Source organism: Molossus molossus, unplaced genomic scaffold (genome assembly GCF_014108415.1).
Source record: "Molossus molossus isolate mMolMol1 unplaced genomic scaffold, mMolMol1.p scaffold_m16_p_33, whole genome shotgun sequence".
Taxonomy (NCBI): domain Eukaryota; kingdom Metazoa; phylum Chordata; class Mammalia; order Chiroptera; family Molossidae; genus Molossus; species Molossus molossus.
Window position 1 is genome coordinate 777,359 of NW_023425370.1, and position 27,932 is coordinate 805,290.

General features: G+C 63.5%; 4 protein-coding genes across 4 annotated transcripts; 2 read left to right on the top strand and 2 right to left on the bottom strand.

Annotated features, from left to right (window-relative positions):
• Positions 1-44: 44 nt before the first annotated feature.
• On the bottom strand, positions 45-7,023 carry IQANK1 (IQ motif and ankyrin repeat containing 1). The gene is made up of 12 exons (XM_036281216.1): positions 6,930-7,023; positions 3,117-3,364; positions 2,842-3,006; positions 2,581-2,772; positions 2,386-2,511; positions 1,532-1,671; positions 1,405-1,459; positions 1,096-1,188; positions 825-933; positions 636-729; positions 422-556; positions 45-348 (listed from the first exon to the last, which is right to left on the bottom strand). The coding sequence occupies exons 1-12, from the start codon at positions 7,021-7,023 to the stop codon at positions 45-47; spliced, it is 1,755 nt and encodes a 584-aa protein (XP_036137109.1).
• On the top strand, positions 7,022-8,146 carry LOC118643255. The gene is made up of 2 exons (XM_036281217.1): positions 7,022-7,612; positions 8,102-8,146. Exons 1-2 carry the CDS (start codon positions 7,022-7,024, stop codon positions 8,144-8,146), a joined length of 636 nt encoding a protein of 211 aa, XP_036137110.1.
• Positions 8,147-11,030: 2,884 nt separating this feature from the next.
• Positions 11,031-20,271, top strand: FAM83H (family with sequence similarity 83 member H). The gene is made up of 5 exons (XM_036281277.1): positions 11,031-11,118; positions 14,147-14,608; positions 15,419-15,583; positions 15,665-15,789; positions 15,990-20,271. Exons 2-5 carry the CDS (start codon positions 14,162-14,164, stop codon positions 18,760-18,762), a joined length of 3,510 nt encoding a protein of 1,169 aa, XP_036137170.1. The 5' UTR covers positions 11,031-11,118; positions 14,147-14,161; the 3' UTR covers positions 18,763-20,271.
• Positions 20,272-20,728: 457 nt separating this feature from the next.
• MAPK15 (mitogen-activated protein kinase 15) lies at positions 20,729-27,120 on the bottom strand. The gene is made up of 14 exons (XM_036281218.1): positions 27,022-27,120; positions 25,542-25,640; positions 25,309-25,338; positions 25,114-25,204; positions 23,943-24,073; positions 23,641-23,804; positions 23,325-23,464; positions 22,570-22,627; positions 22,067-22,204; positions 21,844-21,949; positions 21,520-21,721; positions 21,291-21,424; positions 21,059-21,187; positions 20,729-20,917 (listed from the first exon to the last, which is right to left on the bottom strand). Exons 1-14 carry the CDS (start codon positions 27,118-27,120, stop codon positions 20,729-20,731), a joined length of 1,710 nt encoding a protein of 569 aa, XP_036137111.1.
• Between the last annotated feature and the right edge of the window lie 812 nt (positions 27,121-27,932).

Consider the following 27,932-nt stretch of genomic DNA (forward strand, 5'->3'; position numbering starts at 1 on the left):
GGACACCCACACAGTGGCAGTCCCAAGGCTTGGCTTTATTGGCGTCAAAGGCCTCCCCTGGGCAGCTGGACATGCACTGGGAGCAAGACTTGCAGCTGCTCAGCTGGGGGCCATGGAACCTTGGTGACAAAGAAGAGGCGGAACTGCCCCAGACGGGCCTCCTGGAACTGGGTGGGGCCGTACTCCGGCCCGTCTGTGGGCCACAGCAGCGACAGGTACCTGTCCTGTTCCAGCAGCCGGCGGCTCAGCAGCTCCTGGGCCAGGCCCCGCTGCACTGCCTCCAGCTGCTGCTGCACCACTGGAAACAAGTCCACCTCACGCAGGTCGAACACCAGCGGCTTCCCGTACCTGCTGTGGCGCAGGGTGAGTGTGGAGAGGCGAGCGGGGCAGGGGCCCGTGTGCCCGTCTCCCACCACCTCACCTGAGTGCCCCCAGCAGTGCCAGCCGGATCCTCTCCGGCCGCAGGTGGTCTGGGTTCACCGCATCCACGTAGTTGGTGTCCTGGTAGCGCAGGAAGGTGGCTGCCTGGCCGGAAGGGTCGATAACAAGAGGCCACCTGGAGGCAGCCACCAAGTCACCGCTATTGCCTGAACCCTCTGCTTGGCCTTCACCCAACCCGGACCACTGACCACTACCGGCCGTCAGCTTGGATTCGGTCGCCCACATCCTTCATTAGCACGTCATGCAGCTCGGTGACCTGGCACTTCAGCCCCAGGACTTCCTCCTCCCCTGTGGGGACACAGGCTGGGCTGGCCTGAGCTCCCAACACTGGTGGCCCTCCCCGGGCCTGGCCTCTCCAGCCACCCAGCCCCAGCCCCGCCCACCCTCCTGGGTCTGCTCCCGCAGCTCCAGCCTGGCCATAGCCAGCCTCTCCTCAGCCTTCTGGGCTTCCTGCCGCAGCCTGTCCACTTGAGCCTCTGCGTCTTTGATGGCCTGGAGGAGGGGGGCCCCATACCAGGCTCAGAACACAGCTTTACCCCTCAGCTCCCAGAGGCCCTCCACCCCGCTCCCAGGAGGCCGCTGCTGGAAGGTGCCGCCGTGTTTGGGAGGGGAAGACTGGCCCAGAAACCCCAGGCCTGGAGGGAGAGACCCCACCTGCAGCGTGAGCTGGGCCTTGCCCATGCGTCTCTGTTCACAGTGGTCGTGCTCGGCAGTCCTCCGGCTGAGCTCGCAGTAGGCCTGCTGCAGCTGCGGGAGAGTGGCCGGTGGGCAAGGCTGGCCGGGAGCCCTGCGCACCAGGTCAGTCCTGCCAGTGTCTCCTCTTCCCCACGCCCAGCTCCTCCTCCTCGGTTCCTCCAAACCCAGCTCTGCCTCCTCCCTGCCTGCTCACTGCCCCACCCCCGCCCCCAAGGGCTCCCCCTGCCTGGGGCTCCCCCTGCCTGGTGCTCCCAGACTGCTGCTCACCTTTTTGTGGCACTGCTGCCGTTCCTTCGCCAGCTGCTGCACTTCGAGGTTCATGCTGGGTGGGAGGGAGAGGCTGGTCAGAGGATCGCTTGGGGGGCTGCGGGGGAGCCTCCTCCCTCTGGCCTACCGCTTGGCCTCTGCCTCCCGGTGCTGCTCGGCCTCCTGCACCCGGCGCTGCCGCTCGGCCTCCATGTTCCGGAGCATGGCCTCTGTAAGGCTCAGGTCCCACGACCGCAGCACGCTGGCCACAGCGTCCAGCGAGGCCACCTAGGGACAGGATCCTGGTCAGGGTCTGTGTGGTACAGAGCCTGGGGCGGACATGCTGTACTGCCCGGTTTTAGAGAAAAGGCGGCGGCTTGCAGAACGGGGCTCCCCTGCTCGCTTGGGCACCTTGACCATCGGTGCAGCTTCCCCAAAAACAGATGCCCTCTTTCTCTTCTGCCCCACAGCAAGCCCCTCAGCGCCTGCTTCAGTGCCCGCCCTCAGGATTCTCGCACAGGGACCCCTGCAGTTCTCTCTTCCTGTCCCCCTGAGACCTCACCCTGGAAGACACAGCCCTTGGGGCCACCCTGGCCCAAACCTCCCCAGCAGCAGCTCCTCACCACTTGGCTCCTCTCAAGTGCCACCTGCCCCCCAGGAGTGATGCAGGGACTGGACAACAGGTTCTCTGGGAAGGGATGAGGCTTGGGACTCAGGTGCTGACTCCATGACTGTTCCCTCTGTGAGCCATCAAGCCATGCAACTTTGATTTGTATTTTACAAAAGAAAGTTCAAAATTGTAAAATCGAGGCTTGTGTAAATGAATGGATGGCAGACACAGAAGTAGCCAGCCTCCGTTTCCCCACCGCCAAGGGGACACGACTCCCCAAGGCAGACGCCAGGGCCCTGGGCACAGGGAGAGGCCTGGCCAGAGCAGCACTCGGAAACCAGGAGCTACAGCCTCAGCTGCAGCACGGCCACCTGCTCCGCTCCTGCTCCCACCTGCTCCGGGGTGCTCCCATCCTCCGCATACACCCGGGGGTCAGCTCCGAGCTTCAGAAGCATTTCCACAGCCTCCAGGTGGCCCCCGAAAGCGGCTCGGTATAACGGCGTCCTGCCAAAGGCGCCCTGCAGGAGGGTGCTCTCAGCCAGGTCTGCACCCAGTGCTGCCCCCCACCCTGCCCCCCAGGCACCCACCTTGCAGTTGGGGCTAGCGCCCTGCTCGGCCAGCAGCCTGATGGCCAGGGGCTGCCCGCCTGCTGCAGCCTCGGACAGCGGTGTGTTCCCGCGGGGGTCCTCGCACTCCAGCAGGGCCACGCGCCGCCGTCGCCGCTGGGCCATGCCCGCCTCGTCGTGGCCCACGCCCTCGCCAGTCAGCAGCTCATCGACCTGCGCCCAGGCTGGGTCACCTGTGCCCCGCCGCTGCCCGCCCGGCCCACTGACCCCTGCCCCACTGACCTCCCGCAGGACAGCAGTGATCTCCCCCAGGTTGCCCTCGAAGGCTGCATCCAGCAGACGCGCTTGGCGCTGCCGCTCCTCCTGCCGCCGCCGCTCGGCTTCCTCCTCTTTCTCCCTCTGTCGCCGAGCTGCCTCCCGCTCCTGGTGCACCAGGGCCAGGAAGGCCTGCAAGGGACACAGCCCTGGGGTCACGGGAGGTCACGGCCCCAGCACCCTGAGCTCCCACCCCTGCTGGCCGCTGGCCCCTGGCCCTAGGACCCTGCCCCGGGCCTCACCTCCTTCTGCAGCTTCTCCATCTGCTCCAGATACTCGCTGTGCTCCTGCCGCCGGAGGGCCAGCCCCTTTCGCGCCAGAAGCTGCCGGAAGGCACACTGGATGACAGTGGCTGCTCGGTCCTCTGCAGCTGGCCCTGGGGTGGGGAGAGGGCTCGTGGATCCAGGGCCCCCCAAGCTGTGGTCCAGGCAGCTGCTGGGCTCCCACACCGGGCGTGTCAGCAGAGCCCTCGCAGCCACCACCTCCTGACCTGAGGACAGGGCAGGTGCCCTGACTCTACACCCAGCCAGAGCCGTCCAGCCTCCCACAGAGCAAAGGGAAGGACCAGACAGTGCCCGTCCCAGACGGGACGGGTCACTGCCAGCCCTCTGAGCCCCCAGCTTGGGAAGATGTTGGTAGGAAACCAAGCAAGGGTGAGAAAAATGACCTCAGGCAGAGAACCACTGTGGACCCCACAGGCCCACACCCAGAGGCTGGCTGACAGGGCAGAGACAGGACGGGTCTCAGACTCAAGCCTGCTGCCACTCCCAACGGGGAGCCCAGGGCCCCCTGAGGCACTGCAGGTCCCACAGAGCCGCTGGCCTTTGAGAAGGGTCGACTGTCCTACCTGAAGGTCAGGTGTCATTCCTGGGAACTCTGTGGGAACCCACTTCCCACTGCAGAGGCCAGAATGGGAGGAGACGGCCGTCTCGTTCCCTGACCTCCAGAGGGCCACCCAGCGCAGGCTTCGCTTCTCACAGGAAGTCGGGATCTCCAGGCCCCAGGGTAGGACAGTCAGAAAGGACGGGGGAGTCGTCTGCAGTGGTGCTGGCCTCCGGTGACAAGGGGTACCTAACCCGACGTCCAGCCCCAATCTCTAGATACTGATGTCCTTCCAATAAGTCCTGCTTCTGCTCCGACAGCAGGCTCTGCCCCCGCTGCCCAGAGCCCCGTCCATCGGGCACTGGGACTTCTATACAGTCAGCATTAGGCCCTGGCTGGTGTGGCTCCGTTGTTGGAGTATCATCCCATATACCGAAGAGTCAAGGGTTTGATTCCAGGTCAGGGCACACACCTGGGTTGCGGATTCGATGCCCAGTTGGGTGAGTACGGGAAGGCGACTAGTCAGTTTCTCTCTCTCTCCCTTCCCTTCTCTAAAACACCAATAAGCATATCATCTGGTGAGGATTTTTTTTTTTAAATCAACAGGATGTGGCAAACCTCTATGGTCCACCCCTGTCCTCAGGTCAAGGTCAGGCTCTCTATCCTGGCCCTTGGTGGGGGTCCAGGGCGGGGCGGGTGGGGGTGGAGGCACAGGGCCACCAGAGCAGTCTTGGGGGACTGGATGCAGAGGGCCGGAAAGGAGAGGGTTTGTGTTTGGGGTTTGAGGACACCCTGAGTGGCAGCTGCATCCCAGTTTGGAGGCAGGCTCAGGTAAAGTGCCTGCAGGCCACAGTGGGGGCTGCAGGGGACGACAGCGCCCAGGAGCAGAGAGGCTGGAGGTCCCTGAGGCAGCGCCACACCTTCCCGGTCCCTGGGATGCCCTCCTGGGGGTTGGCTCCGGCCACTGGAGGGCGACAGCACACAGAGCAGACAATGTTCTGGCATTAGGGGTGGAAGGAGGGTGACCCCCAAGCCCAAGATGCTGGAGGGTGAGGGGAAGAGGCTCCCCAAGAGGCCACACCCCTGGGAGGTGCCGGAAGCTATCCGCTCAGCCCTGCCTCACTGAAAAGCAGGGGCTGGGGCAGTGGGAGCAGGGAAGACAGGGCTCTGGTGGCTCCCGGGAGGGACATGCCACAGGCTCGCCCTGTGAGCACTTGTGCTTACTCACACAGGTGCCCACACACATGCTCACTCACATGCACACATACACATGCTCATACACACGCCCACTCACACACGTGTCACGCACGTGCTCTCACATGCTCACACACGTGCACACACATGCTCACCCACACATATGCGCTCACACTCACCCACACACATGCACACTCACACCCAGTCACATACGTGTCACACACATGCTCACTCACATACACACATACACATGCTCATACACACGCCCACTCACACACGTGTCACGCACGTGCTCTCACTCACATGCTCACACACGTGCACACACATGCTCACCCACACACATGCACACACACCCACTCACATACGTGACACACATGCTCACCCACACATATGCACACTCACATACGTGACACACACATGCTCACTCACACGTGCTCACTCACATGCACACATACACATGCTCACACACATGCCCACTCACACATGCTCACTCACACACATTCACACTCACATGCACACCCCATGAGACCGGCCCAGGACAACCCACTTTCTGCCAGCCAGCCCTGAGTCCGCCCCACCCGCACCTGGCCAAACACTGGCTGTGGGGGCACGGGCTCTCACCTGTGGGGGCCTCGGGGGGGATGGGCCCCTTTGCCTGCTGGCCAGTCTTCCTCGGCAACTGGCGGTTCTCTCCCGGCTTCCCTGGGGGCGTCAGTGAGGTTGGTGTGTGGACCCGCCCCTCCCCCTCCACCTCAGGAGGCATTTATGGGCCACCGCGGAGCAGCTGTGTGCTGGCTGTTAGGAGGCACCCACCCCTGCAGCAGCTTTAACGAGCGCCCAGGCCGCGTCCTGCACAGCAAGCACAGGCCACGCACGTGCTGCAGGGGATGGCAGCGCCCGCACCTGGGCCTGAAGCCCCCGGCGCTGCGGAGCCCCGGGGAGGCTGTGCCTCAGGTGCTCGCCCCACTGCCCACCTCCCCCCCTAAGTCTGGCCGGCGCTGAGGCCCTTCCGTTCTGTGTGTCACCCAGGCTGGTGGCCACAGTCTACCTCCTCAAGCCTCCAGGGCAAAGGCTGAGCATTTTCGGGGGGGGAGGGGGATGAAGGCAGGGCTGGGCCAGGCAAACCAGTCCAGCCAGTGAGGCAGTGCTGGCTGGGATGGGGCCCTGGGCGTGGGTGTGAGTCAGGGGCCCCGGGCTGGGGAAACGCTGGGGTGGAAGAGTCTGGAGCCTTCCTCCCAACAGGAAGCCCAGGGGACGCTGGCGCTCAGGCTCCTCTGCGTCCCCTCACCCAAAGGCAGCAGGGGGCTCCTCAGGGCTTCGGTAGCAGGGCAGCTGGAAATCCAACCAGGACAGCTCCACAGCCCCCCTGCACCTGCACCCCGGCAGGCTGGACGCCCCGCGGCCCCAGCTCGGTCCACAAGGTGGAGCCTTTCAGGGCCCAGTCTCTGCCACCAGCCACCAGGGCAGCCCCCAGGCTGGGCCAGAGGGTCCACGGTCTCCACAGTGCGCTGGGCTCCTCTGCTGCGGGCTCCTCTCTGTGCTGGCGGGGCCGGTGCTCAGAGAGGCCCAGGGCCAGTGTCTCCCAGGCTAACTGGGTTGGACTGTCTGTGGCCAGTAAGAGCCTTCTCAGGGTGGTCAGTGTGGCAGGGGGTACAGCTCCCAGCCCAGTGGCCTGGAGCTTGCACCCCGGGACCAGGGGTAGGACACGTTGGGGATGCCCGCCCAGGGCAGGACTAGACTCGCCCTACGCGTAGTTGGCGGTCTAGCTGCTGAGAGTCACCTCCTCCAGTTTCTCTGTCTCCCTCCCAGTCTGGCGGACCAGGCCTGTGGCCCGTAAAGTCCTGCCCTGTGTCAGCGCGTTACTCAGCCTCCGTGCTGTTGAGCCACTGCCGCCGAGTCCCTATAAACTCCCCGGCGTGGCCCGGCGCGCCGAGTCGGCCCGTGAGGCCCACAGCCAGAGCCAGGGCTGGAGCCGCGGGGCCGTGGGCACCAGCCAAGGGGCAGGGCAGGCACAGGGGCAGCAGCTGCAGAGGGCCCACCGTGGGCTCCTGGGCTGCCCTCTGGGCCCACCGGATCCAGGCTGCCTGCCGATGAGCCAGGGCCCCCAGGGAGCAGACGCCGGATCAGGGCCATGTCCGGGAAACGGAGCCGAGCTCGAAAATCTCGAGCCAGGAGGGCAGGCAGGGCACAGCAGGCCACAGAGCCGCAGGGCCCTGAGGCCAAGCCCCCGCCCCCCGACGCAGGGGGCCCTCTGGAAGAAACAGGGGTGGCCCCTTTGGGGCACGTGACCAACAGCCAGCCAGCTCCCCAGGAACATCCCAAGGTGGCCAGGCCAGAGCAGCCACAGGCAGCAGAGAGGCCAGGGCAGGCCGCTGCTCTGGGGTCTGAGCTGGTGATAGTCCCCACTGCGGACATGGAAGACTGCCGGCCTGGGGGCCTCCCGCTGAGCCTGGGCCCTGAGCTGCTGAGGCTCCACGAGGTCCAGCTGTGCCTGGCCCAGGAGCAGCTGCTGCTGGAGGACCGTCGAAGGCAGGTCCAGCTGCAGATGCAGCTGTGGCAGGAGGAGCAGCTGTGGCGGGAGCAGCTGTGGCAGGAGGAGCAGCTGTGGCTGCAGCAGCTACAGGAGGAGCAGGCCTGGGTGCGCATGGAGGGACTGGAGCTGGCCATGGCCCTGGAGCAGCTCCAGAGCGAGGGCCTTGAGGTGCTCCAGACCCAAGGCCAGGTAAGGCCTGGGGAGCGTGGGGGTGGCAGAGGCTCTGACAGTCGGGGGGTACGGTGACGATGTGAGCCACCTATAGGTACCTGCAGAGGGCTGGGTGGCAGTCTGGCTGTGGGACATCTGTGGGCCCATTTTCACATTTGCAAAGTGAAGCTGATGCCCACTGCACAGGGCACTGCAAAGACCACGCGACTACATGCCCTCGCAGGCCAACTCAGCAGGCAGAGGGTGCCCAGGCAGGGCGCTCGCTCGGGGAAACTGAGGCAGAGGTGTTCCTGTAGAGGCCCCAGGCACCCTGGCCAGATGTGGTCCAGGGCAGTGCTTGCGGTGGAACGGGTGACTGTCCCCAGTGGACAGTCAGCAGGTGGCAGAAGGAGGAACAGGCCCCCAGCACAGCTTCCGGGCGCACCTGCCCTCCTCCTGTTTATTGCAAGTCCCAGGCCTGATCGCGGAAGCAGCCAGCGGCACCTGAGCCCATCATTCTTGTTCCAGGAAGGCTCCCGCCTCAGACGCGGCTGGGGCTATTTGGGAGACTAGGGTCTGACCCGGCTTGGCATGAAGAGCAGTCGCCACCAGCCAGCCAGGTCCTATGACCTTGGGGCCTTCGGGGGTCCCACTCCAAGCAGAAGGGCTGCCTCTGGGGAACAGGGTAGGCTCTCTCTCAGCAAGCACAGACCCCCATGCAGGCCTGGGTGCTTGAGGAACCCGGAGCAGCAGCTTGGAAGGGGTTGGCAGCTTAGCAAAAACTCCAATGAGCATCAGGACAGAGAAGAAATGGACTCGGAGAAGGGGAGTGACAACCAGTGGGGGTGGGCATGGCAGGAGGTGCCCTTCCAGACCCACAGCAGGACTGAGTCAAGGACAAGCGGTCACCATTCAGCCTGGAAATGGCTATGGAGAAGGTGGCCTGAGAGAGCAGCAGCAGGCAAGGAAAAGCACAGGATAGCCCTGGTGGAGTAGAGGGTCAGAGTGGACCACAGACTTAGCCTGAGACTCCCCAGCATGGATTCAAACCCCGCTTTGTTCCAGAACCTGCTTTCCACCCCTGTATGTTGTGAAGCTATGCTCCTCTGAACACTGACCCCCAGGCCCACCTCCATCCCCAGGGCCTGGAGTGGACATCTGAGCTCGCAGTCCTCAGTCTCCCACACCCACACCTAGCTCAGAGGAGAAGGTCTTCTCAGGGGGAGCGTGCCGGGTGGCTGCGTAGAGGGTCTCACAAGTTAGTGTCTGAGTAGGGTGGCCTGGAGGTCGGAAGGCGGGCTCACTCACCAGCAGCGGATCTGGGCTTGGTCCCAGGGAGGGATGCCTGTCCCTGATGGTGCTTTGGGCCTCCCTTCTTACTGCTCATGCTCCTGGAGGGTAGGAAAGGGCAGGGTGGGTGTGCTCAGAGTGGCAGGGGCAGTGGGCCTGGTGGACACTCAGCAGGTGCCAAATGGAAGCACAGGACCACAGGCACTCACACAGCACCCCACTGGCTTCCCAACCACCGGCGGGTCGGCCCCGGTCATTGGTGTGTGTGCCAGAGCTGGAGTGGGGATGCTTGACGAGAGCTTCTGGCCACAGTCCGTCCCCTTCACCCTCGGTCGCCTGCCCCTCCATCCCTGGCTCACCTGTCCTCTGGTCCCAGGCCCTGACCACAACCCCAGGGTGGGGTGTCCCGTACCCACCTCCCTGCTCCAAACCACGGGCTGCCAGCTGGACAAGCTTGGTCTCTGCACAGGCCAGAGCCCAGCCCCACTCCGCGGACCCTCCACGCCCCCCCCTTCTTTCTTTTTTTATATTTTTTATTTACCAGCCTCTGTTTTTTAAAAAAATTTTACGACCCCTAGCCTTCTTTTATCCTGGCCTTGGCCGGTGTTGCTGTCAGGGCCTGGAAGCCACACCCCTGGAGTCCGCTTGGCTGACTCCAAAGTTCACATCTCGGGGAGACCTCCCCTACCGGAGGCTTGGTCCGGGTCCCCCACTGCCAGGTAACCCACCGCAGCACCGCTGCCCGGGCAGTGGTCTGACCCATGCCCAGGGCCACCATGCTGGCTCTACTGGAGTGTTGCTGAGTGTCTGGGGGCAGAATGACCCTAAAGTCAGAAAACTGGGTCTGGTGGGAAGAGGATGAGGAGAAGTGAAGAGACTGGCAGAGGGGCGCAGGCACTGTGGCAGTTGGGGAGAGTGCTTGGGGAGGCGGCAGGGGCCCTAAAGGAGGGTCTGATGGGAAACCAGGGCTCTGAGTAGCGCTGCAAAGTGTTTGGGGGGCACTGGGGGAATGGAGGCACCAGGGACAGCTCGGGGCTTCTGTACGTGCATGGAGGGCAGTGTGTGTGTGTGGGGTGCTCGGTGTGAACAGGGTCCCCTGTTCCGTGTGGTTGGCACTTGCAGGGTCCCTGGTGTGTGGGGGACTCAGTGTTCCTGTAGGGTCTGACATGTGGGCAGAGTTCTGTGGGGAGGGTCCCTGTGTGGAGGTCAGTGAACGTGGGTCCTGTTTGCGTGTGGACACTGGGGTGTACCCGGATGACAGGCATGTGCCGGACTTGGTGTGCGTGTCGGTGCCGTATGTGTGGGTCCCCGTGTGCGTGAGGTCAGGTGTGTGGTAGAAGGGTTGGTGTGTGTAGGGCCCCCTATATATGTGGGCACTGGTGTGTGTGAGTACAGTGTGTGTGGGGTCCCCTGTCCGTGTGGGGGTGGGGGTGCAAAGTACCTTGAACCTGTGTGTGTGGCCTGTGGGGGCCAGCAAGTGTGTGTGTAACGGTTGGTGTAGGGTCCATTTTTGTGGAAAGGTGCCCCCTGTGTGCGTGACTCCCCTCTAGGTGTGGGTGTCACTGTGGGGGGTTCTGTGTGGGCAGTCCTTGAAAACCTGGAGGGTCCCAGGTTCTTGCAGGCTTTGGTGTGTGAGGAGGGGGTCCTCTCCCGGCGCCACAGTGGAGGGTGCCCCGGTATTGTGAGGGGGTCCCCTGTACTCACAAGGTCCCTAGGCCCAGCCGCGCCCCGGGCTGGGCGCGGTTCCCGCAGCCTCACCTGTGTCACCTGCCTCCCCAACTCCGGAGCGAGACCAGAGGCTCCGCCCCTCGCGTCGGGCTGGCCCGTTTCCTAGCGACGGAGCCGGAACTTCCCAGTCACCTCGACTTCCGGGGCGAGGGTGAGGGGTCAGACCTAGGGACCTCGAGCCTTCGCCGAACAGATGGGGGCTCGGGCCTCCGGCGGTGTCCGGGCGCGCCCGGCTGGGGTCCCCGGACGTGCCGCGGCGGGCGCGGCGGAGCCCGGGGAGCAGCCGGGTCCGGGGGGCGGGCGGGCGCAGGAATGCGGGCGCGCCGCGGGTGGGGCCGCCCCGCCCCCAGGTGCTGCCCGGGCAGGCCGGCGGCGGGAGCGGGCGGGGCGGGGGCGGGCGCGTGAATCAGGCCGCGCGGCGGGCGGGCCGCGGCAGGGAGTGGCTGCCGGACGGACCGGACCGCGAGGCCGCTGGGCGGCGGTCGGCTCCTGCTGTCGTTGTCCTGAGACCCCGCGCACCTGGCCAGGTAGGCCCCCTCCCCGGCTGGAGCGGGGCGGGGCGGGGCGGGGCGGGGTCGGCGCGGCGCCCCCCGTGCGGCCTCACCTGGCGGCCCTCCCGCCGGCACCTGCGCCGGGGCTGCGCGACCCGGGCGGGCGGGGGGGGTGCGCGAGCGGCCGCGTGTGCCGGGCCGGGCCGCGGCGCCCGGGTGAGGACGCGAGCGCCCTCGCACGAGGCGGGCCCAGGGGGAGCCGAATGGGAAGGGGCCCGGGCCCAGGCCGAGCCTGCCCAGGCGCTGCTGACTCCCGTCCGCCCTCGAGGCCGAGCTGGAACCTGGGGAGAGTGCTGGGCCCTCCCCCGGGTGCCCGTCCGGCCGCCGTGGGTGCCGGGTGTCGGCTGCCTTCGCACCTGGAGTGCAGGGACAGCCGAAGGCCCCTGGTTCTGGTGCTCAGGTCCCTGGACTCGGGTAGGTAAATGGGACACTCACCCAGGCAGCCGCTAACTCCCTGCGGTGCGCTAACTTCCTTCCTGAGCACCCGGAAAACGACAACAGGTCGACTTCCAGTCCATGAACCCCTCTGTCAGAACCCCTCCCCAGTCACTTCTGGGCTCCTACTGTCCCCCAATCCTTCCTTCAGGGACCCTCCTCCTGCCCTTACATATCTGGCACAGCGGCCCCTCTCTGGCGCATTAGCACCGTACCCCCCTCCTGCCTGGGCAGGAAGGGCCATGGTCCGGAAATCCCTGGTGGGAGCCCACTGGAGCTCTGAGGGCCCCGGACACTGTCTGGCTCGTGTCAGAGGTCAGCAGCGGGGAGCTGATTCTTGCTGAGTCATTGTCCTGAAGGAGAACAGCCCCTCCCTCCCTGAGGGCAGGCCGCGGTGGGCAAATGTGTGGGGAGGCACGCTGCCGAGGCTCCCCATTTCGAGCTGGGGAATGGCCACTTTACAGTCCACAGTTCAGGCGTGTGCAGACCCATAAATGGCAACCAGCAAAGGAACAGGTCGCTGAGGTCCTGGTGTTGCTGTGGGAGGCCGAGCAGGGCTACCTTCCCAACCAGTCCTGTTGGGTGAGAAGATTCTTCACCCACCACGGATTCCCTCACCCCCACGGCACGGAGCCTGGACAGTCTGTGCCGGCTCCCTCCCCAGGGAAGGCAGAGGGACAGTACCTTTTCCTTCTCTTTCTTAATTCCTCACCCGAGGATACTTTTCTATTTCTCATCAGATAGAGTGGGAGGGAGGGTGCGACAGAGAGAAACATCGATGTGATAGAACCGCATCGACTGGCTGCCTCCCTCACGACCTGGCCAGGGCCGGGGATGAACCGAAACCGAGACACATGCCCTTGACTGGAATCTAACCCACGACTCGTTGGTCCGCGGGCAGACGCTTTAACCACTGAGCCAAACCCGCCAGGGGGACAGTACCTTTTCTAGTGTGTTGCCCCCAACATGAAAGGTGCCACCAAGCCCTGCGTGGCCTTGTGTAGCCATATACCACAGTGCCCCCCAGCATACACAGTGTGAGACACTCCCCCACTGCCGTCAGATATGGTGGGAGACCCCTCCACACACACTGTGATCAGACACAGTGAGACCCTGGTGCAGTCAGGCCCGCCCTTCATACCCCCGGGGCATTCCTCAGTCTGGCTGTGGTTCGATGAGGAGTGTATGGCCACCCGTGTGACCGTAGGCTGTCAGAAGGCAGTGCCCACAAAGGAGTGCCAGGCACGCTGCCGGGGACCAGGTGGCAGCTGTGCCTGATGCAGACCGAATGTGCCCGGGCCGGAAAGGTCCCCCAGGTCACTGTGCACAGCGGAGCCCTGATCCCCAACACTGTCAGGCAAGTGTCTCCTGCTGGCCCCTGACCCTTCCGTCAGCCTTGCCCAGCTGCCTGTGGGGAGGGGCACGCTGTGGTGGTCTAGGAGAACCACTTCCTCTAGCCAGGACCAACATCCAGGAGCCTGGAGCGAGGCAGGAGCAGCAGGGGTGGGGTGAGCAGTGCCTGGGCTCTCCTCCTGGGGTAGGACAGGTATCCATGTAGTTAAGGATGTGTGTAGATGGGTCCTGGGAACACAGGAGAGGCCCCAGCCTGGCCAGGAAGGGCCATGGGAGGCTGTGAAGTTGGGGCGAGCAGTGTGGTTGGAGAGGCACATTCAGAGCCCAGCACAGTCTGGTGGTCACAGCAGAGGACTCTGACTTCATCTGTAGAGAGCAGGGCGGTAACAAAGAGACTTGGAAAGATCACAGCTACCACACCTGGTTGGGCTCGGCTGGGATGGGACTCTAAGCTCAGGGGGAGGAGGAGGCTGCAGCCCAGATCTGCAAGGGTGTGAAGTAGGGCTGCGGGGAGAGGTGGGTTAAAGGGCAGGGATGGGTGCAGGTGTGGCCAGGGGCAATGGGCGGAGCTTAACTCTGTCCCCTGGCTAGACAAACATAGTGACAAGCTCTGTCTGAGCTCACCTTGGGCCAGGCGTGGTACCTGGTCAACCCTGACAGCTGCACACTACAGTGGAGGTAAGGAGCCAGAGAGACAAGGCCAGCGGCCCCGGGACCCCACACCAGGGATGGACAGGCATTGGGCCAGCTTGTCTAGTCCGCACAGTGCCAGGGACCCACAAAAAAACTCGTAAGATCAGAAGAAAAATCTGAATATCATAATAAAGATTATATGTTCTTTACACCAACAGTCATAAAATATCAACATTGTGGTGGGAAGGGCCCACGAAGCAGTAGTGTGTGGGGCCACAGAGTCCATAAAGCAACCCTAGCGGGGTTACATGGAGCCAGAGCCCTGCCTGGGAGCTGGGACACAAGGTTCTCTGGGTCTTGGTGAGAGCAGGGGCCCAGGCTGCGTGGCTCCCCTGATGTCCCCCTGCTAAGGGGCATCCTAGGGCCTGGGGGTGCCCTAAAGGCCTCCAGGCCTGGGCAGAACTCCAAGCCCATCCAAGGTCACTGACAGTCCTTACACAATGTGTCCACACTTGAGCGTGGGGGGAGTAGGCCCAGTGCCCCTGCCCTAGTAATGTGTCTTCCTGCCCACCCTCCCCCCCAGGCCCCTGGCCCCAACATGGCTCGTCGCTCCCAGAGCTCCTCCCAGGGAGACAACCCACTGGCACCAGGGTACCTGCCACCTCACTACAAAGAGTACTATCGCCTGGCAGTGGACGCACTGGCTGAGGGCGGGCCAGAGGCCTATAACCGCTTCCTGGCATCGGAGGGGGCACCTGCCTTCCTGTGCCCTGAAGAACTGGACCATGTGAGCCGCCACCTTCGGCCCCCACAGCATGTCACCCAAGAGCCCCCCGAAGGCAGCCCTCCCAACGTGGACATGGATGGCTCTTCGGGTACCTACTGGCCCGTGAACTCAGACCAAGCAGTGCCTGAGCTGGACCTGGGCTGGCCCCTGACCTTCGGGTTCCAGGGCACTGAGGTCACAACACTAGTGCAGCCTCCGCCACCTGACAGCCCCAGCATCAAGGATGAGGCTCGAAGGATGATCCGCTCTGCCCAGCAGGTGCGCTGGCATGGGCTTCACTGGGCAGTGGGGAAGGACAGCCTGAGCTGGACCTTGAAGCGTGAATGTGAGATATGTGTGTGCCAGCTCAGGGCCGAGGGTGAGGCCACCTGTATGTAGTGATGGTTCCCTGGCAGACGTGTAGGGTCATGAAGGGTTTGGTTATCCCAGGCTGAGAGCTGCATTCTCTGCATAGGTTTGCTTGTCCATGGTCATGGCCGATGCTCAGGAACTCGGGAGCTCTGGGATAGTTGGGCCCTCTCCTGGCCTGGATGTATTGTTCACACAATCTTATCTCTAGTCCTGCCCTGACCCAGCTGTGGGCTTCTTACCCACCACCCAGCAGTTAGCAAACAGCGAAGGGACCTGTTAAATCACAGAGACAGGCAGCGGGTCCAGATGCTAAAGACTGCTGCTTCTGTCACTACCCAAGGGTCAGGGGGGTTCAGATATCCGTGAAGCAGGTGGGATTGCAGGGGTTTCACTCACCTTGCCTCTGCTTCATCCAGGGCTCTGCCCAGGGGTGAGCACCCACCCCAGCAGGACAGCCCTACCCCTACAGCATACAGGCTCTGTGCCTGTCATGGGCTCCATCGTGGGCCACCCACCTGGCCAACAGTCCCACATCCCCTCTGACAGCCCCTTCCTCCTGACCCCACCCCCTGATGGCCTCACTCCGCCCTGGGATGGGCTAGTGGCCGTTTTGCAGTTTGTGGGTGACTCAGAGTCCCCCTGGGCCTAGAGGTGCGGCTAGAGAATGGTGGGGGCAACAGAGGGTTCTGCCCTTGGTCCCTGACCCGATCCCCACAGGTGGTGGCCGTGGTGATGGACATGTTCACCGATGTGGACCTTCTCAGTGAAGTGCTGGAGGCCGCAGCGCGCCGCGTCCCGGTCTACATTCTCCTGGACGAGATGAACGCGCAGCACTTTCTCGACATGGCAGACAAGTGCCGCGTCAACCTGCACCACGTGGATGTGAGTGAGGCACCGAGGGGGGCGCAGTGCAGGGGAGGCGGGAAGACCCCTCCGCAGACACTGACGCCTCTCCCTCCCTAGTTCTTGCGCGTGCGCACTGTGGCAGGCCCCACCTACTACTGCCGCACTGGGAAGTCCTTCAAGGGCCACGTGAAGGAGAAGTTCCTCTTGGTGGATTGTAACGTGGTGATGAGTGGGAGCTACAGGTGGGCAGCCCCGCAGCCCCGCAGCCCCAGAGCCGCCCCACCCGGTGGCCTCTTCCAGAACCCCTGCTCCTGCAGCCCAGCCCCGCCCCGCCCCGCATCTTCCCAGACTTGACACCCCAGCCGCTGGCTGCTGAGCCCCGCCCCGCCCCGCCCCTGGCTCTGGCCCCTCCCCCTGACTCTGCCTCTGGCCCCGCCCCCAGCTTCATGTGGTCCTTCGAGAAGATCCACCGCAGCCTGGCGCACGTGTTCCAGGGAGAGCTGGTCTCCAGCTTCGACGAGGAGTTCCGCATCCTCTTCGCGCAGTCTGAGCCGCTGGTGCCCTCGGCCGGGGCGCTGGCCCGCATGGACGCGTACGCCCTGGCTCCGTACGCGGGGGCCGGGCCCCTGGTGACCGGGGCGCCAACCCCTTTCTCCTTCCCCAAACGAGCGCACCTCCTTTTCCCACCGGCTCGGGAAGAGGGCCTGGGCTTCCCCTCCTTCTTGGACCCTGACCGCCACTTCCTGTCGGCCTTCCGCCGGGAGGAGCCACTGCGGATGCCCGGGGGCGCCCTGGAGCCGCACGCGGGGCTGCGGCCCCTGTCTCGCCGGTGGGACACAGAGGCGGGGCCGGGTGCTGAGCTCGCAGGCCCGCGGGGCTTCTACCAGGCTCGGCACCTGGAGATGGACGCCTTCAAACGGCACAGCTACGCGGCCGCGGACGGCGCGGGCGCCGTGGAGAACTTCGCGGCCGCTCGGCAGGTGTCGCGGCAGACGTTCCTCAGCCACGGCGACGACTTCCGCTTCCAGACCAGCCACTTCCACCGCGACCAGCTGTACCAGCAGCATTACCAGTGGGACCCACAGTTTGCGTCGATGCGCCCTCAGGGCCTGTTCGAGAAGCTGCGCGCGGGCCGCCCCGGCTTCGCAGATCCCGAGGACTTCACCTTGGGCGCCGGGCCACGCTTCCCCGAGCTGGGCCTGGACGGGCACCAGCGGCTGGACTATGTGCCGTCCAGTGAGTCGCGCGAGGTACGCCATGGCTCAGACCCGGCCTTTGGGCCCGGGCCCCGCGGCCTGGAACCCAGTGGGGCCCCTCGCCCCATCCTGGGCCAGCGCTTCCCCTGCCAGGCAGCAGCAAGGCAGGGCCCTGAGACGGGGCTGGAGGCGGAGCCTGAACGCAGGGTTGGGCCAGAGGGGCGGGCGGGGCTGAGGCACTGGCGCCTTGCCTCCTACCTGAGTGGTTGCCATGGGGAGGACACTGGTGAGGAAGGCCTGCCAGCGCCCATGGAGGCCGAGGCCTATGAAGACGACGTGCTGGTTTCCGGGGGCAGGGTGGCCACGGGGGACCTGCTTCCCTCGGCCTTCCGCCTGCCTGCACCCTTCCCAGCTAAGGGCCTGGTGCCTGGTTCTGGCAGCGGTGGTGGCGATGGCCCAGAGCGCGAGGGCCTCGAGGAGGCAGCCCTGGCCAAGCAAGACTCTTTCCGCTCGCGCCTGAACCCTTTGATCCAGCGCAGCTCGCGGCTTCGCTCCTCACTCATCTTTGCGTCACAGGCTGAGGGCACAGGTGGGGCCACGGCCGCCACCACGGAAAAGGTGCAGCTGCTGCACAAGGAGCAGGCAGTCAACGAGATGCTGGGCCCTGGGGGCGAGGCCATACGCTCTGCTGCCTCCACCAAGGTGGCTGAGCTTCTGGAGAAGTACAAGGGCCCCGCTCGTGATCCTGGTGCCGCAGCAGCCACAGTCACTGCTGCCAGCCACAATAAGGCTGTTGTGTCCCAGGCATGGCGGGAGGAGGTGGCAGTGCCAGGGAATCCGGGCACTGAGCGGCGCAGCCTTGAGAGCTGCCTGCTGGACCTCCGTGACTCCTTCACACAGCGGCTGCACCAGGAGGCTGAGCGGCAGCCGGGAGCCGCCGCCCTCACTGCCACCCAGCTGCTCGACACACTGGGCCGGGGCGGCCCTGACAGGCTGCCCTCCCGCTTCCTTTCGGCCCAGGGTCTCTCCACCTGCCCTCAAGGGCCGGACAACCCCCCAGTAGAAGTGCCCCACTCGGAGCCCAAAGGGAGCCCCACCTCAGCCTACCCTGAGCGGAAAGGGAGTCCTACCCCAGGGCTTCCCGCTCGCAGAGGCAGCCCAACCACGGGATTTACTGAGCAGAAAGGGAGCCCCACCTCAGCCTACCCTGAGCGCAGGGGCAGCCCAGTGCCCCCCGTGCCAGAGCGCAGGGGCAGCCCAGTGCCCCCTGTGCCAGAGCGCAGGGGCAGCCTCACCCTTACCTTCTCTGGAGAGTCTCCAAAGACCGGGCCTGTGGAAGAGGCTCCTACTGGCCCCATGGAGGTCCTCCGCAAGGGCTCCTTGCGCCTCAGGCAGTTGCTGAGTCCCAAGAGTGAGCGGCGCACAGAGGAGGAGGGCGACTTCCCAGCACCGCAGGAGAACGGGCAGCCTGAGAGCCCCCGGCGGCCATCGCTGAGCCGGGGTGACAGTGCGGAGATCGCCGCAGGAGAGGAGCGGGGCCCGCGGGCGCGGATGACCTCAGCCACGGCCAATGCCTTGTACAGCAGCAACCTGCGGGATGACACCAAAGCCATTCTGGAGCAGATCAGCGCTCATGGCCAGAAGCACCGTGGAGTTCCCTCCGCCTCCCCAGCCCACAGCAGCCCTGAGCTAGGCCGTTCCCCAGCTGCCAGTGGCCTGGCCCCCGACATGTCCGACAAGGACAAGTGTTCAGCCATTTTCCGCTCCGACAGTCTGGGGACACAAGGCCGGCTGAGCCGCACCCTGCCAGCCAGTGCAGAGGAGCGTGATCGGCTGCTGCGCCGCATGGAGAGCATGCGCAAGGAGAAGCGTGTCTACAGCCGCTTCGAGGTCTTCTGCAAGAAGGAGGAGGCCGGTGGCCCAGGGGGAGGGGAGGGCCCAACAGAGGAGGACACCAGGGACAGCAAGGTGGGCAAGTTCATGCCCAAGATCCTGGGTACATTCAAAAGCAAGAAGTGAGTCTCCTGGCCTCCCAGCCCAGGCCGGGGTCTCCGAATCACTGCCTCCGGCCAGGCAGAGCACCTGGCCCTCAGGACACAGCAGATTGGAACCAGGATGAGCACAGCCAGAGCTCGGCTCCCCTTGGGGCTGCAGCCGTTTACCGCCCCATGCCTTATTCCCCCAGTTCCCATCTCTTCTCGGCACCTCAGTCTCTAGGCCCCTGCCTCTCCCTTCTTAGGCATCTGCTCCACCATTTCTTTGGGCTTCAGGTGCTCTTTGGGCCTTCATTCACCTCAGGGGCCCGTCTCTTTGTGCCTTAGTCCCTGGTTCTCTCGGGGCGTCATGTCTCAGGGCTTGTGTGTCTCAGGTCTCCCTTCTGCTTGTGGCCTCCTGGCTACACTGTGTCTGTCCTCACTCTGCTGCATCCTTGCTGTCTCCTGGCTGCCCTGTCCTCTCTCTGGGCCTCCCACTTCCCAGGGCCCACTGTCTCTGTCTCCATCTCAGGTCGCTGGAGGCTCACTTCCTGCCCTGACCATCTCTTGCCTCCTGACCCCATTTTGGTGGCCCATCCTTTTGCTGTAGGGAGGCAGGGCTGGTTTGCAGTCAGTGTGTGGGGAAGGGCATAAGATCCTAGAAGGGCTACCCTGCCCCCAATACCTGAAGCCGACCTGGCTGCCCCTCCAGCCAGACTCCTGTCTAGGATGACAGCACCAGGCCTCAGTGGTGGATGATGTGTGGCCCCAGCCTCATGAAGGGTCCTCACGTGCCCTGGCAGACACGTTCACAGCCAGACTGGGTCTGGTGTGGAGTGCTTGTACCTGAACAGGTGAGGGCAGAGGACTTGGTGTGGTGGCGCCTGAGCCCCAGCCCGCTGGTCCAAGAGCTCCTGGTGTCCCATGCGCTGGATTTGGTCCTTGCCCTGCAGGGGCCCAACTCCACCCTGTCCTACATCCTTTCCTGTGTCACCAATCTACAGAGTGTCCAACATTCCTGCTTGTCTTGTACCTGTCTCACCACAAGAGAGTAACTTTGCTTTGGAATGACACATTCTGGCACCGAATGCTTAGAAAGTCTCCCCACTGTAGGTGCTATAATTGTGAATGAGTGTTTGTTTCTGCTATTTCTTTTCAAATAGCTTTTGGTTTTTTTAAGTCTAAGAATCCGTTACTCAGAATGGGAAAGGATTTAAGAAACGGGCAGAGTGAAGGCAGCAGTTCTGACTTGGGGCACACTTTCATGCCCTGACAGCCCACAGTCTGTTTACCAAAGCCACTGCCCAGGTGGGGTGACAGCAGGGACTTTTGTCCAGGTGGCAAAGGTCACGGAGAGCAGGATGAGCTGGAGTTTGCCAATAAGTGTTTCCGTGTGGCCTGGTGCTTAGGGAGGGGAGTGGCGCCTTCTGGCCACCATAGGCCAGTGGCGGGGGCCTCAGAGCCCCGTCTGCGTCCCCCACCTCTTGCTGAGTAACACAGCACCTCAAATGTGATTCTTAACATTTTGGTGTTAATAAAACACGAGCACAAAATATCTAACACGTTCCTAAATACATCCACCATTACGCAACTACCTGTTGCAGCCTTCAGCCCGGTGCTCCAGCACCAGGCAGGCACCAAGGTGCCCACAGGCTGCCTTAGATGCCATGAGCCTAGAGGGAAAGGCTGGGTGCTGGGCAGACAGGAGCCTCAGGGTAACAGCAGAGGGGTGAGGGGATGGGCTCCAGGAAAGGGGTGGTGAGGAGGAAAGACCGGCAGGTAGGCTGGGGACAGACAGACAGACTTTATTGGAGGAGGTGGTTGGGCTGGAGTGGGAACCTCCCCGGACTCCAGTGTGGCCAAGCGAAGGAAGGGGGGGGGGGGGCGTGTGTAGAGTGCCGGGGCTTGGGGGGCCAATCCTCAGGCTGAGTAGGAGGGACAATCCGGAGACTGGGGAGGGGCGCGGGGCTGAGCTGAGGGCGCAGGAATCCCGCGGAGTCGGGGAGCGCAGCTCACACGTGGGGTCCTGGGAGCAGGGGCAGGCTGCCCAACGCCGAGTGGCAGACGGTACCGTAGGCTTGGGAGTAGCCCCCGAGTGCGGCCCTCGCTGCCCCCTGGATCCCCTGCGAGGCCGAGGCGCTGAACATCCTCCGGCCGGGCCGGGGCTCCAGCCGAGCCTCCCCAGGACGCGAAGGAGGGGCCTGCAGGCGGTCGGGAAGGGCGGACCTCGTGAGGGGGCGGGGCGGGCCTTGGGGAGGCCAGGAGGGGAGGCCTGGCAGGGGCAAACCGGCCGTTCTAGGGGTACTCAAAGGGATGAAAAGGCCGAAGAGGGGTGTACTCACCCGTCGCGCGCCAGCCGCCCTCACCCCACGACCGGGGTCGCGGTCATTCCGGATCAGGGCCTGGATGGCCACCTGGGCAGCGGCCTGCGAGGTCAGGGAGGGCACCGCCCCCTGCACGCGGGGCTTCCCCTGGGAAGCACGCATCAGAGGGTCACTGCCGGCCGGTGGTGCTGTCGGCCCTGGGAAAGGCGCGGCGGAGGGGTCCTCCCGTGCCCACCCTTACACGACCTACCCACGGGGGTGCGGAGGGGGACTCCGCCGTCGTCCCGAGGGGCCTTTCCCCTCTCCCCCGACCTCCTGGGGGCGGACGTTGGAGCAGGTGGGCCGAGTTCTGCCTGGGAATGTTCTTGGCTCCGCCGCGGGGGTCTGTGAGGTCAGATCAGGCCCCGGGTTAGCGGTCCTGGGCCGCGTACAGCTGCTGGTCCCACACCGAAGGGTCCCGGGCTGCTCAGATTACACACCGGGAGCAGGATCGTGACCGGGGCTGTTCTGAGGCCTATGTCCAAGGTCCTGCTCGGGCCAGCCGGGGGGCAGCAGGGGGGCGGCTCTGGGTTTGGTTGCGCACGCCTGGGGCAGGGGGGCCCTAGGCTCTGCCCCCGGTGGGGCCTCCCCCGGGCCCTTCTCCCTCCGGTTGCGGTTGCTGCCCACGCGCTCCAGGATCATCTGCCGGAGGGGAAGGGCGCTCAGGCGTGGCTTGGGCTGGAGAGTATTGGGAGTCGCACAGGCAGCGGGATGCCTCGAGGGGGCGGCGGATGGGAAATGATGGAGATCACAGTCTGGAGCACCTGATAGAGGCGGTTGCGGTACTCGGGGGCCGTGAGCTGGACTCCTTCGTGCACCGGGAGCCGCACGTCTGTCTCCAGTGTCCACTCACGGGCTGGGCAGTGGAATCTGCGGGAGCCCACAAGGCCGGTGCAGGAGAAGCCAGGCCCGGGCTGCGGTCAAGGGAGCCTCTCCGACAGAGCCCAGGCTGGGCAGTAGGGGGCTGGCGGGCCTCTCCCACCCTACCTCCTCACGTAGGGGTGCCGCAGAGCCTGGGCTGCGCTAAGCCGCTGGTCAGGGGCAAACACCAAGAGTCGCTTGAGCAGGTCCAGGGCTTCTGGGGGCGTGTCCGCCGGCAGCAGGGCCTCCAGCGTCTGCCGGGGCCTGCTGGTGCCCATGAGTCCTCACCTTTCCAGGTTGGGGTCCCTCCTCACATCCACATCTGTGGCCCAAGCTCAACCTTTTGCCCTGTCCCACTTAACTGTCTCTGGATCCCCTCGACCCATTCATGACCTCAGGCAGCCTGGGAGGGTCTCCAGATCCCTGCCTTTGCCAGTGCCTTCCAGTCCCCTCATGCCCACCACCTCCCACCCACTCAAAGCAGCTCCTGCAGTTCCTCCTACCCTGAGCTGGACCCACACTGGAGACCTCCCTCTAACGTGACCAGCAGTTGCTGGGGGGGGGGGGGTCTGGGCCAGTCAGGACACAGGAGGAGGGCTGGAGCCCAGCTCCCAAGCACCTGCACTCACCGGGCCCCCAGGTGGTGCAGAATTGAGGTGCTGTAGCCTGAGTTGAGAGCCAGGAGGTCTGTGGGTGGGTGGCAGAGGTGGTGTGGTCAGGAAGGGGTGGTCTGGTGGAGCAGCTCAGGGAGGTCCTGCCTATCATCCCTTCCAGGCCCAGAGTGATCTCCTTTCTCCAGGTCTGGGGCTGTCTGCAGAGCTCACACCTGTGGGGTGTGCTCACACCTGTGCCCGCCTTGCACTCTTTCACGCCTCCCACACATGGCATGCTCACACTCCGTCCACGCAGGAGCCCCTTGCCCTCTCCACCCAGGAAAGTGGAGACTTGGGGAATGAATGGGGTTTCCCCGCCCCCACCTGATCCTTGCCTCTCTCTCTTGCCCCACCCCCTCCCTCAGGGAAGAGGAAGGACACCCCCACCCCCCACCAGCACTCCTCCCTGCCCCCAATGCTGCCTTCTTCCACCTTTCCCCCAACCTCCCCTCCCCCAGCAGGCAGCACAGTGTGGGCCCTGACCCTGCCACCACTCAGAGGGCTAGTGCTCTTGTCTGGACCTGGCTGGGCCCTTCATGGGCACTGCTGGCCCCCATGGACCCTGTGGCCAGGCCTTGCCTGCCTTGCAGACTGTCCAGTTGCAAGGCCCCCAGCAGCTCCTCCCTGGGCCCAGCCTTTTCCAGTCTTCCTGAGGCTTCTGGACCCTCCCCTTCACCCCCCACAGCCCTGGCCTGTCAGGAGCTGTCTCCCCAGTGGAGACACACACCCACCCTCCTCAGATGGTGGCGGGATGGTCTGGAGGACCAGCTCCAGCTGGTGGAGTGTGGATGTGCCAGGGAACAGGGGCTTCCCCCTCAGCATCTCCCCCAGGATGCAGCCCAGGCTCCACATGTCCACCCCGGGGGTGTACCTGGGGCAAAGAGGGGTTGGAAGAGGGACGGTCAAGGGGCTAGGGTCTAGGGTGCTGGGAAGGGGTGGTGAGGACACACATGGGGGCATAGGAAGGCCTGGGGGCCCTGGCTGGGCAAAAGAACATGGGGGGCTGCAGGGGAAGGTGGCAGCAGGTTAGGAGGGTGTCACTGTTACCAGCTTGAGGACAGCAGCACCTCCGGAGCCCGGTACCAGCGTGTAGCCACATACTCTGTCAGGGCCTGGCCCTCAGGCCCCTCAGGGAGGCCAGCCAGGGGGCGGGCGAGGCCAAAGTCACAGAGCTTCACCAGGCAGCTGGCATCCAGGAGGACATTGGAGGGCTGGGGGAGAAGGTGGGCTCAGGGCTCACAGACATCCAGGAGGACACTGGAGGGCTGGGGGAGAAGGTGGGCTCAGGGCTCACAGGCCAGGGCAGTGGGTGCACACGGTGGGGGCAGTGGGCCGAGCTCAGGCAGCACCTTCTGGTCCCGGTGGATGACGCGTCCTGAGTGGATGAACTTGGTGGCCCGCAGCAGCTGGTAAAAGATGTAGCGTTTGTGGATGTCCTTCAGCAGTCTGCCCTTGCCGATGACGGCGTTCAGGTCCGTGTCTGAAGGGGCATGCAAGTCAGTAAGCGGGGGGTCTGCGTGAACCCAGTGGTCCTGGAGAGAGCAGATAGGTCTGTCCCACTTTTTTTTTTTATCTTCACCCAAGGACATTTTTCCATTTTTGTTGTTGTTCAGGTAGAGTGGGAGGGGGAGAGAGAGAGAGAGAGAAACATCGACGTGAAAGGGACACATCGAGTGGTTGCCACCCGCACAACCAACCAGGGCTGAGGACAAACTGCAACCGAAGTATACACTCCTAGCAAGAACCGAACCCGGGTCTCTCTGGACCACAGGCCGACACTCTAACCACGGAGCCAAACGGGCCAGGGTAGGTCTGTCCCACTCTGAACCTTGGCAGGGGCACCTCTGCCTGTCCACTGCCCAAAGTCCCCAGGTCCCACTGGCCATCCTCAGGGTCATGTCCTGGGTGTGTATACTTCCCAGTGGTCCCGCAGACATTTCGGGCCTGCTCATTGTCTTTGTTGGTATAGTAAGAAGGTTGTGGAATTATTATTATTTTTTATTTTTTTTCTTTATTGATTTAGAGAGGGAGAGATCGATATAAACATCAATGAGAGAGAACATCAATCAGCCACCTCCTGCATGCCCCCCACGGGGAACTGGGCCCACGACCGGGGCATGTGCCCTGACCAGGAATCGCACCAGCAACCTCTTGGTGCATGGGTTGATGCTCAACCACTGAGCCATACTGGCCAGGCCTGTGGAATTATATTTAATACTTTTTTTGGTGCCTTTGTTTCATAAAGTGAGTAGAAAAAGGAAAAGGTAGCTGTGAACAGTGGCTAAAGCAGGGCCTTGTGGGGATGAAGTCAAGATGGTTACTGCAAGGGTAAGCCAAGGGCCGACCCTTGCCAGCTGTTTGTCCTTGGGCACAGGGACACTGCCCAAGGTGAGGATGCTGATCTGAGGGGCCTGAGCAACAGAGAAACATACAGAGGGAACCACGCCCTGGTGGGGCGGAGGCGGGGGAGTCCCAGGCTAAGACAGAATTAAGGCTGGGGTCTGACAAGGCCCCACTTACCCATCGATTCAAACACCAGGTAAATGTCCCTGTCGTTCTCTGCCCGGATCACATCCAGGAGCCTAATGATGTTTGGATGGTCCCCAAATTCCTGGGGAGAGAGCCGGGAGCTGTGTTCTGAGGCAGAGGGGCCAGCCTCTGCCCTGTTTGGGGAGACTGCAGCTGGGGAAGTGGGCAGAGGCCTTGGCCACTCACCTGGAGCAGCATGATTTCCCGAAACGTTCTCTGGAATGAGACAGAAGCACAAGTGTGTGCAAAGCCATAAGGACCCAAAGAGGCTGGTGCTCCTCACCCACACGCCCACTGAACTATGGGACCACTTCTCCGAGCAACGCGACACCCACTGTGACTGGGCTTCCAGGCGCCAAGGCGTCAGGGGTAAGCCCACAGCCCTGCCCTCACCATTTCCCACTTTCTCCCTCCATTACCTGGGCATCTGTCTTATCCCTAAAGGCATCAAAGATTTTCTTGATGGCCACAGTCTCGCCAGTCCTCCGATCCACTGCCTTCCACACAATTCCGTAGGCCTGGGGAGAAGGCAGGTCAGCCTCCTGCTCCCTCCTGCTCCCCCCACCCCCAGCCTGCCCTGAGGACAAGGCTCCTCCTTCCTGCTCTGGCTGCTGGGAGGGGTGGGGTTTGGTGAGAAGGCCCCTGCTGCTGCAGGCTGCCCAGGCCCCTGCACCTTCTGGAGGGGGTGACAGGCAGCAAGGGAAAATAGAGGCCAGCGTGGGTTGGGGTCTGGGGCAGAACGCTTCTCTAGGTACCCTAACTCCTCTCTCACATACTCCATCCAACCTGTCAGCAGCTCCTATTGGCTCCTCCTTCAGAATTCGACCATTTCTACCATCTCTGCTGCCCCCATCTCAGTCTGAGCCTCCTGCATGTCTTGCCTGGTTAGTGGAGACTAACATCTTTTTTTTTTTTATCCTCACCGAGGACATTTTCCCATTTTTTGTTCAGGTAGCATGGGAGGGAGAGAGAGGAACAGAGAGAGAGAGAGAGAAATATCAACGTGAAGGGGACACATCGAGTGGCCGCCACCTGCACAACCAACCAGGGCCAGGGACAAACTGCAACCAAGGTACGCACCCTTAGCGGGAACTGAACCCAGGTCTCTCTGGACCGCAGGCTGATGCTCTAACTGCTGAGCCAAACTGGCCAGGGCACTAACATCTTGATTAATCTCTCTTGCTGCCTGCCCACCCCCATCCTCAACAGTGGGAAGGGTGAGCCTTGTAAAATGGCGTCAACAGCTGCTACTGTTCCCTATTTCACTAAAAGTAGAAGCCAAAGTCCCCAAAGCCCATGTGATCGACCCCTTCCCCAATCACTTCTATCCAGTCTCAGCAACTCTGTTGCTCCACCCAAATCCAAGCAGGTTCTAACCTCAGGGCCTTTGCACTTGCTGTGTGCATTGTCTCAACTGCTCGTTCTCCCCTCCCACATTAACACACACACAGTGTTACACACTCATGCACAACCGCACATGCTCACTCACAATCACAAATACCCATGGGCTCACACGCGCTTCTGGCTCCTCTTCCATGCCCACAGAAATTCACCCTTCCAGGCCCTTCCTGCCCTCCCCTCTCAGCGCCTGGAGCAGGTGGGCCCAGCCTCCCAGGGCGTAGGGCACCGGGAGACACAGCCCGGGAGCAGGAGGAGAGTGGGGGCGGCAGGTGGGTGCCCATCCGGGATCCAGAGCCTTGTCCCTGACAGGTTTCCTGGGAGTAGGTCCTGTACAGGAAACTGCGGCTCCGAGGGGCTCGGTGGCTTGCCCAAGGCGACGCCTCCAGTCGGCGGAGGAGGCAGAACAGAGCCTCAGAGTCCCCACAGTGTGGGAGGAAACGGACCCTGGACTGGCCTTGCTGCCCGGGACTGCGAACACCCGGGTTCTCCCCGGCTCACCCCCTTCCCGAGCCGCCGCTTCAGCAGGTATCGCTGGGCTACGTGAGGGTCCACGTCGGCGGCGTGCACGCCCGCCGGTGGGCGCCGGGAGGCCTGCATGCCCGAGCTCGGTGGAGCTGTTGAACCCGGTTGCCTTGGGAACCGGCGGCAGCACCTCCCTGGCGCAAGCGCCAGACCGGGGGCGGGGTTTCAGCACAAGCCCCGCCCCGTCCGCAGTCCCGCCCCCTAGGCTCCGCCCCAAACCTCCGCTCCTTTCCCGAGGAACCTCCGCAGCGTCCAGGAGCCCCTGTGCAAACCCCGGCCTTCGCACGGGCGGTGCCCAGGCCCGGACGCTCCCGCCACGCCCCGCCTCACTCCTCCGGGCTGTGGGGAGGTGGCGCTGGCGGTCAGGGTCACTCGCCCGCAGCCCCTCCACTGCGGAGCTGTCCGGGCTCAGGGGCCGCGCCGGCCCCAGCGGTGCGGGCGCCCGGATTGGGCAGGTGCTGGGAGAGCAGAGTTGGAGCGGAAGGGGGGCAGTTCTTCAGACTGGGTGAAAAGAAAGCGAGGTAAGACGGGTGGCCCGGGAAGGGAGTGGGAGCACATATTACAGTCCCGACAGTGTATGCACCTGATAACAGTCCCAAAACACATAGAGCAAAACCGGCCAGAACTGAAAGAAGAAATAGATCAGCTGGAGATTGTAACACTTTCAATAATTAGTTCAACAAGCAGGCAGAAAAGAAAGATGTGGAGACCTGAACAATATTGTCCAGCTTGACCAAGTTGACATTTCTAGAACAGCCCGCCCCATAAGAAAAAGACATGCTTGCTATTTATTTATTTATTTATTTATGTATTTAATCCTCACCCGAGGACACTTTTGCATTTATCTTCAGGTAGAGCGGGAGGGAAAGAGGGAGGAAGACAGAGAA

Bases quoted from the DNA above. Each gene is read 5' to 3' on its own strand.
- LOC118643255 (XM_036281217.1), top strand. From the start codon at position 7,022: ATGTCCGGGAAACGGAGCCGAGCTCGAAAATCTCGAGCCAGGAGGGCA. The intron at 7,613-8,101 runs GTAAGGCCTGGG...TTCTTGTTCCAG, and splicing joins TGCTCCAGACCCAAGGCCAG to GAAGGCTCCCGCCTCAGACG.
- IQANK1 (XM_036281216.1), bottom strand. From the start codon at position 7,023: ATGGCCCTGATCCGGCGTCTGCTCCCTGGGGGCCCTGGCTCATCGGCA. The intron at 1,672-2,385 runs GTGGGAGCAGGA...TCCTGTCCCTAG, and splicing joins ATGGGAGCACCCCGGAGCAG to GTGGCCTCGCTGGACGCTGT. The intron at 557-635 runs GTAGTGGTCAGT...GGCTGCCTCCAG, and splicing joins CGAATCCAAGCTGACGGCCG to GTGGCCTCTTGTTATCGACC.
- FAM83H (XM_036281277.1), top strand. From the start codon at position 14,162: ATGGCTCGTCGCTCCCAGAGCTCCTCCCAGGGAGACAACCCACTGGCA. The intron at 14,609-15,418 runs GTGCGCTGGCAT...CGATCCCCACAG, and splicing joins TGATCCGCTCTGCCCAGCAG to GTGGTGGCCGTGGTGATGGA. The intron at 15,584-15,664 runs GTGAGTGAGGCA...CTCCCTCCCTAG, and splicing joins TCAACCTGCACCACGTGGAT to TTCTTGCGCGTGCGCACTGT.
- MAPK15 (XM_036281218.1), bottom strand. From the start codon at position 27,120: ATGCAGGCCTCCCGGCGCCCACCGGCGGGCGTGCACGCCGCCGACGTG. The intron at 22,628-23,324 runs GTGGGTGTGTGT...ACCCACCCACAG, and splicing joins CCCGCCACCATCTGAGGAGG to ACCTCCTGGCTCTCAACTCA. The intron at 21,950-22,066 runs GTAGGGTGGGAG...GGGCTCCCGCAG, and splicing joins CGGCACCCCTACGTGAGGAG to ATTCCACTGCCCAGCCCGTG.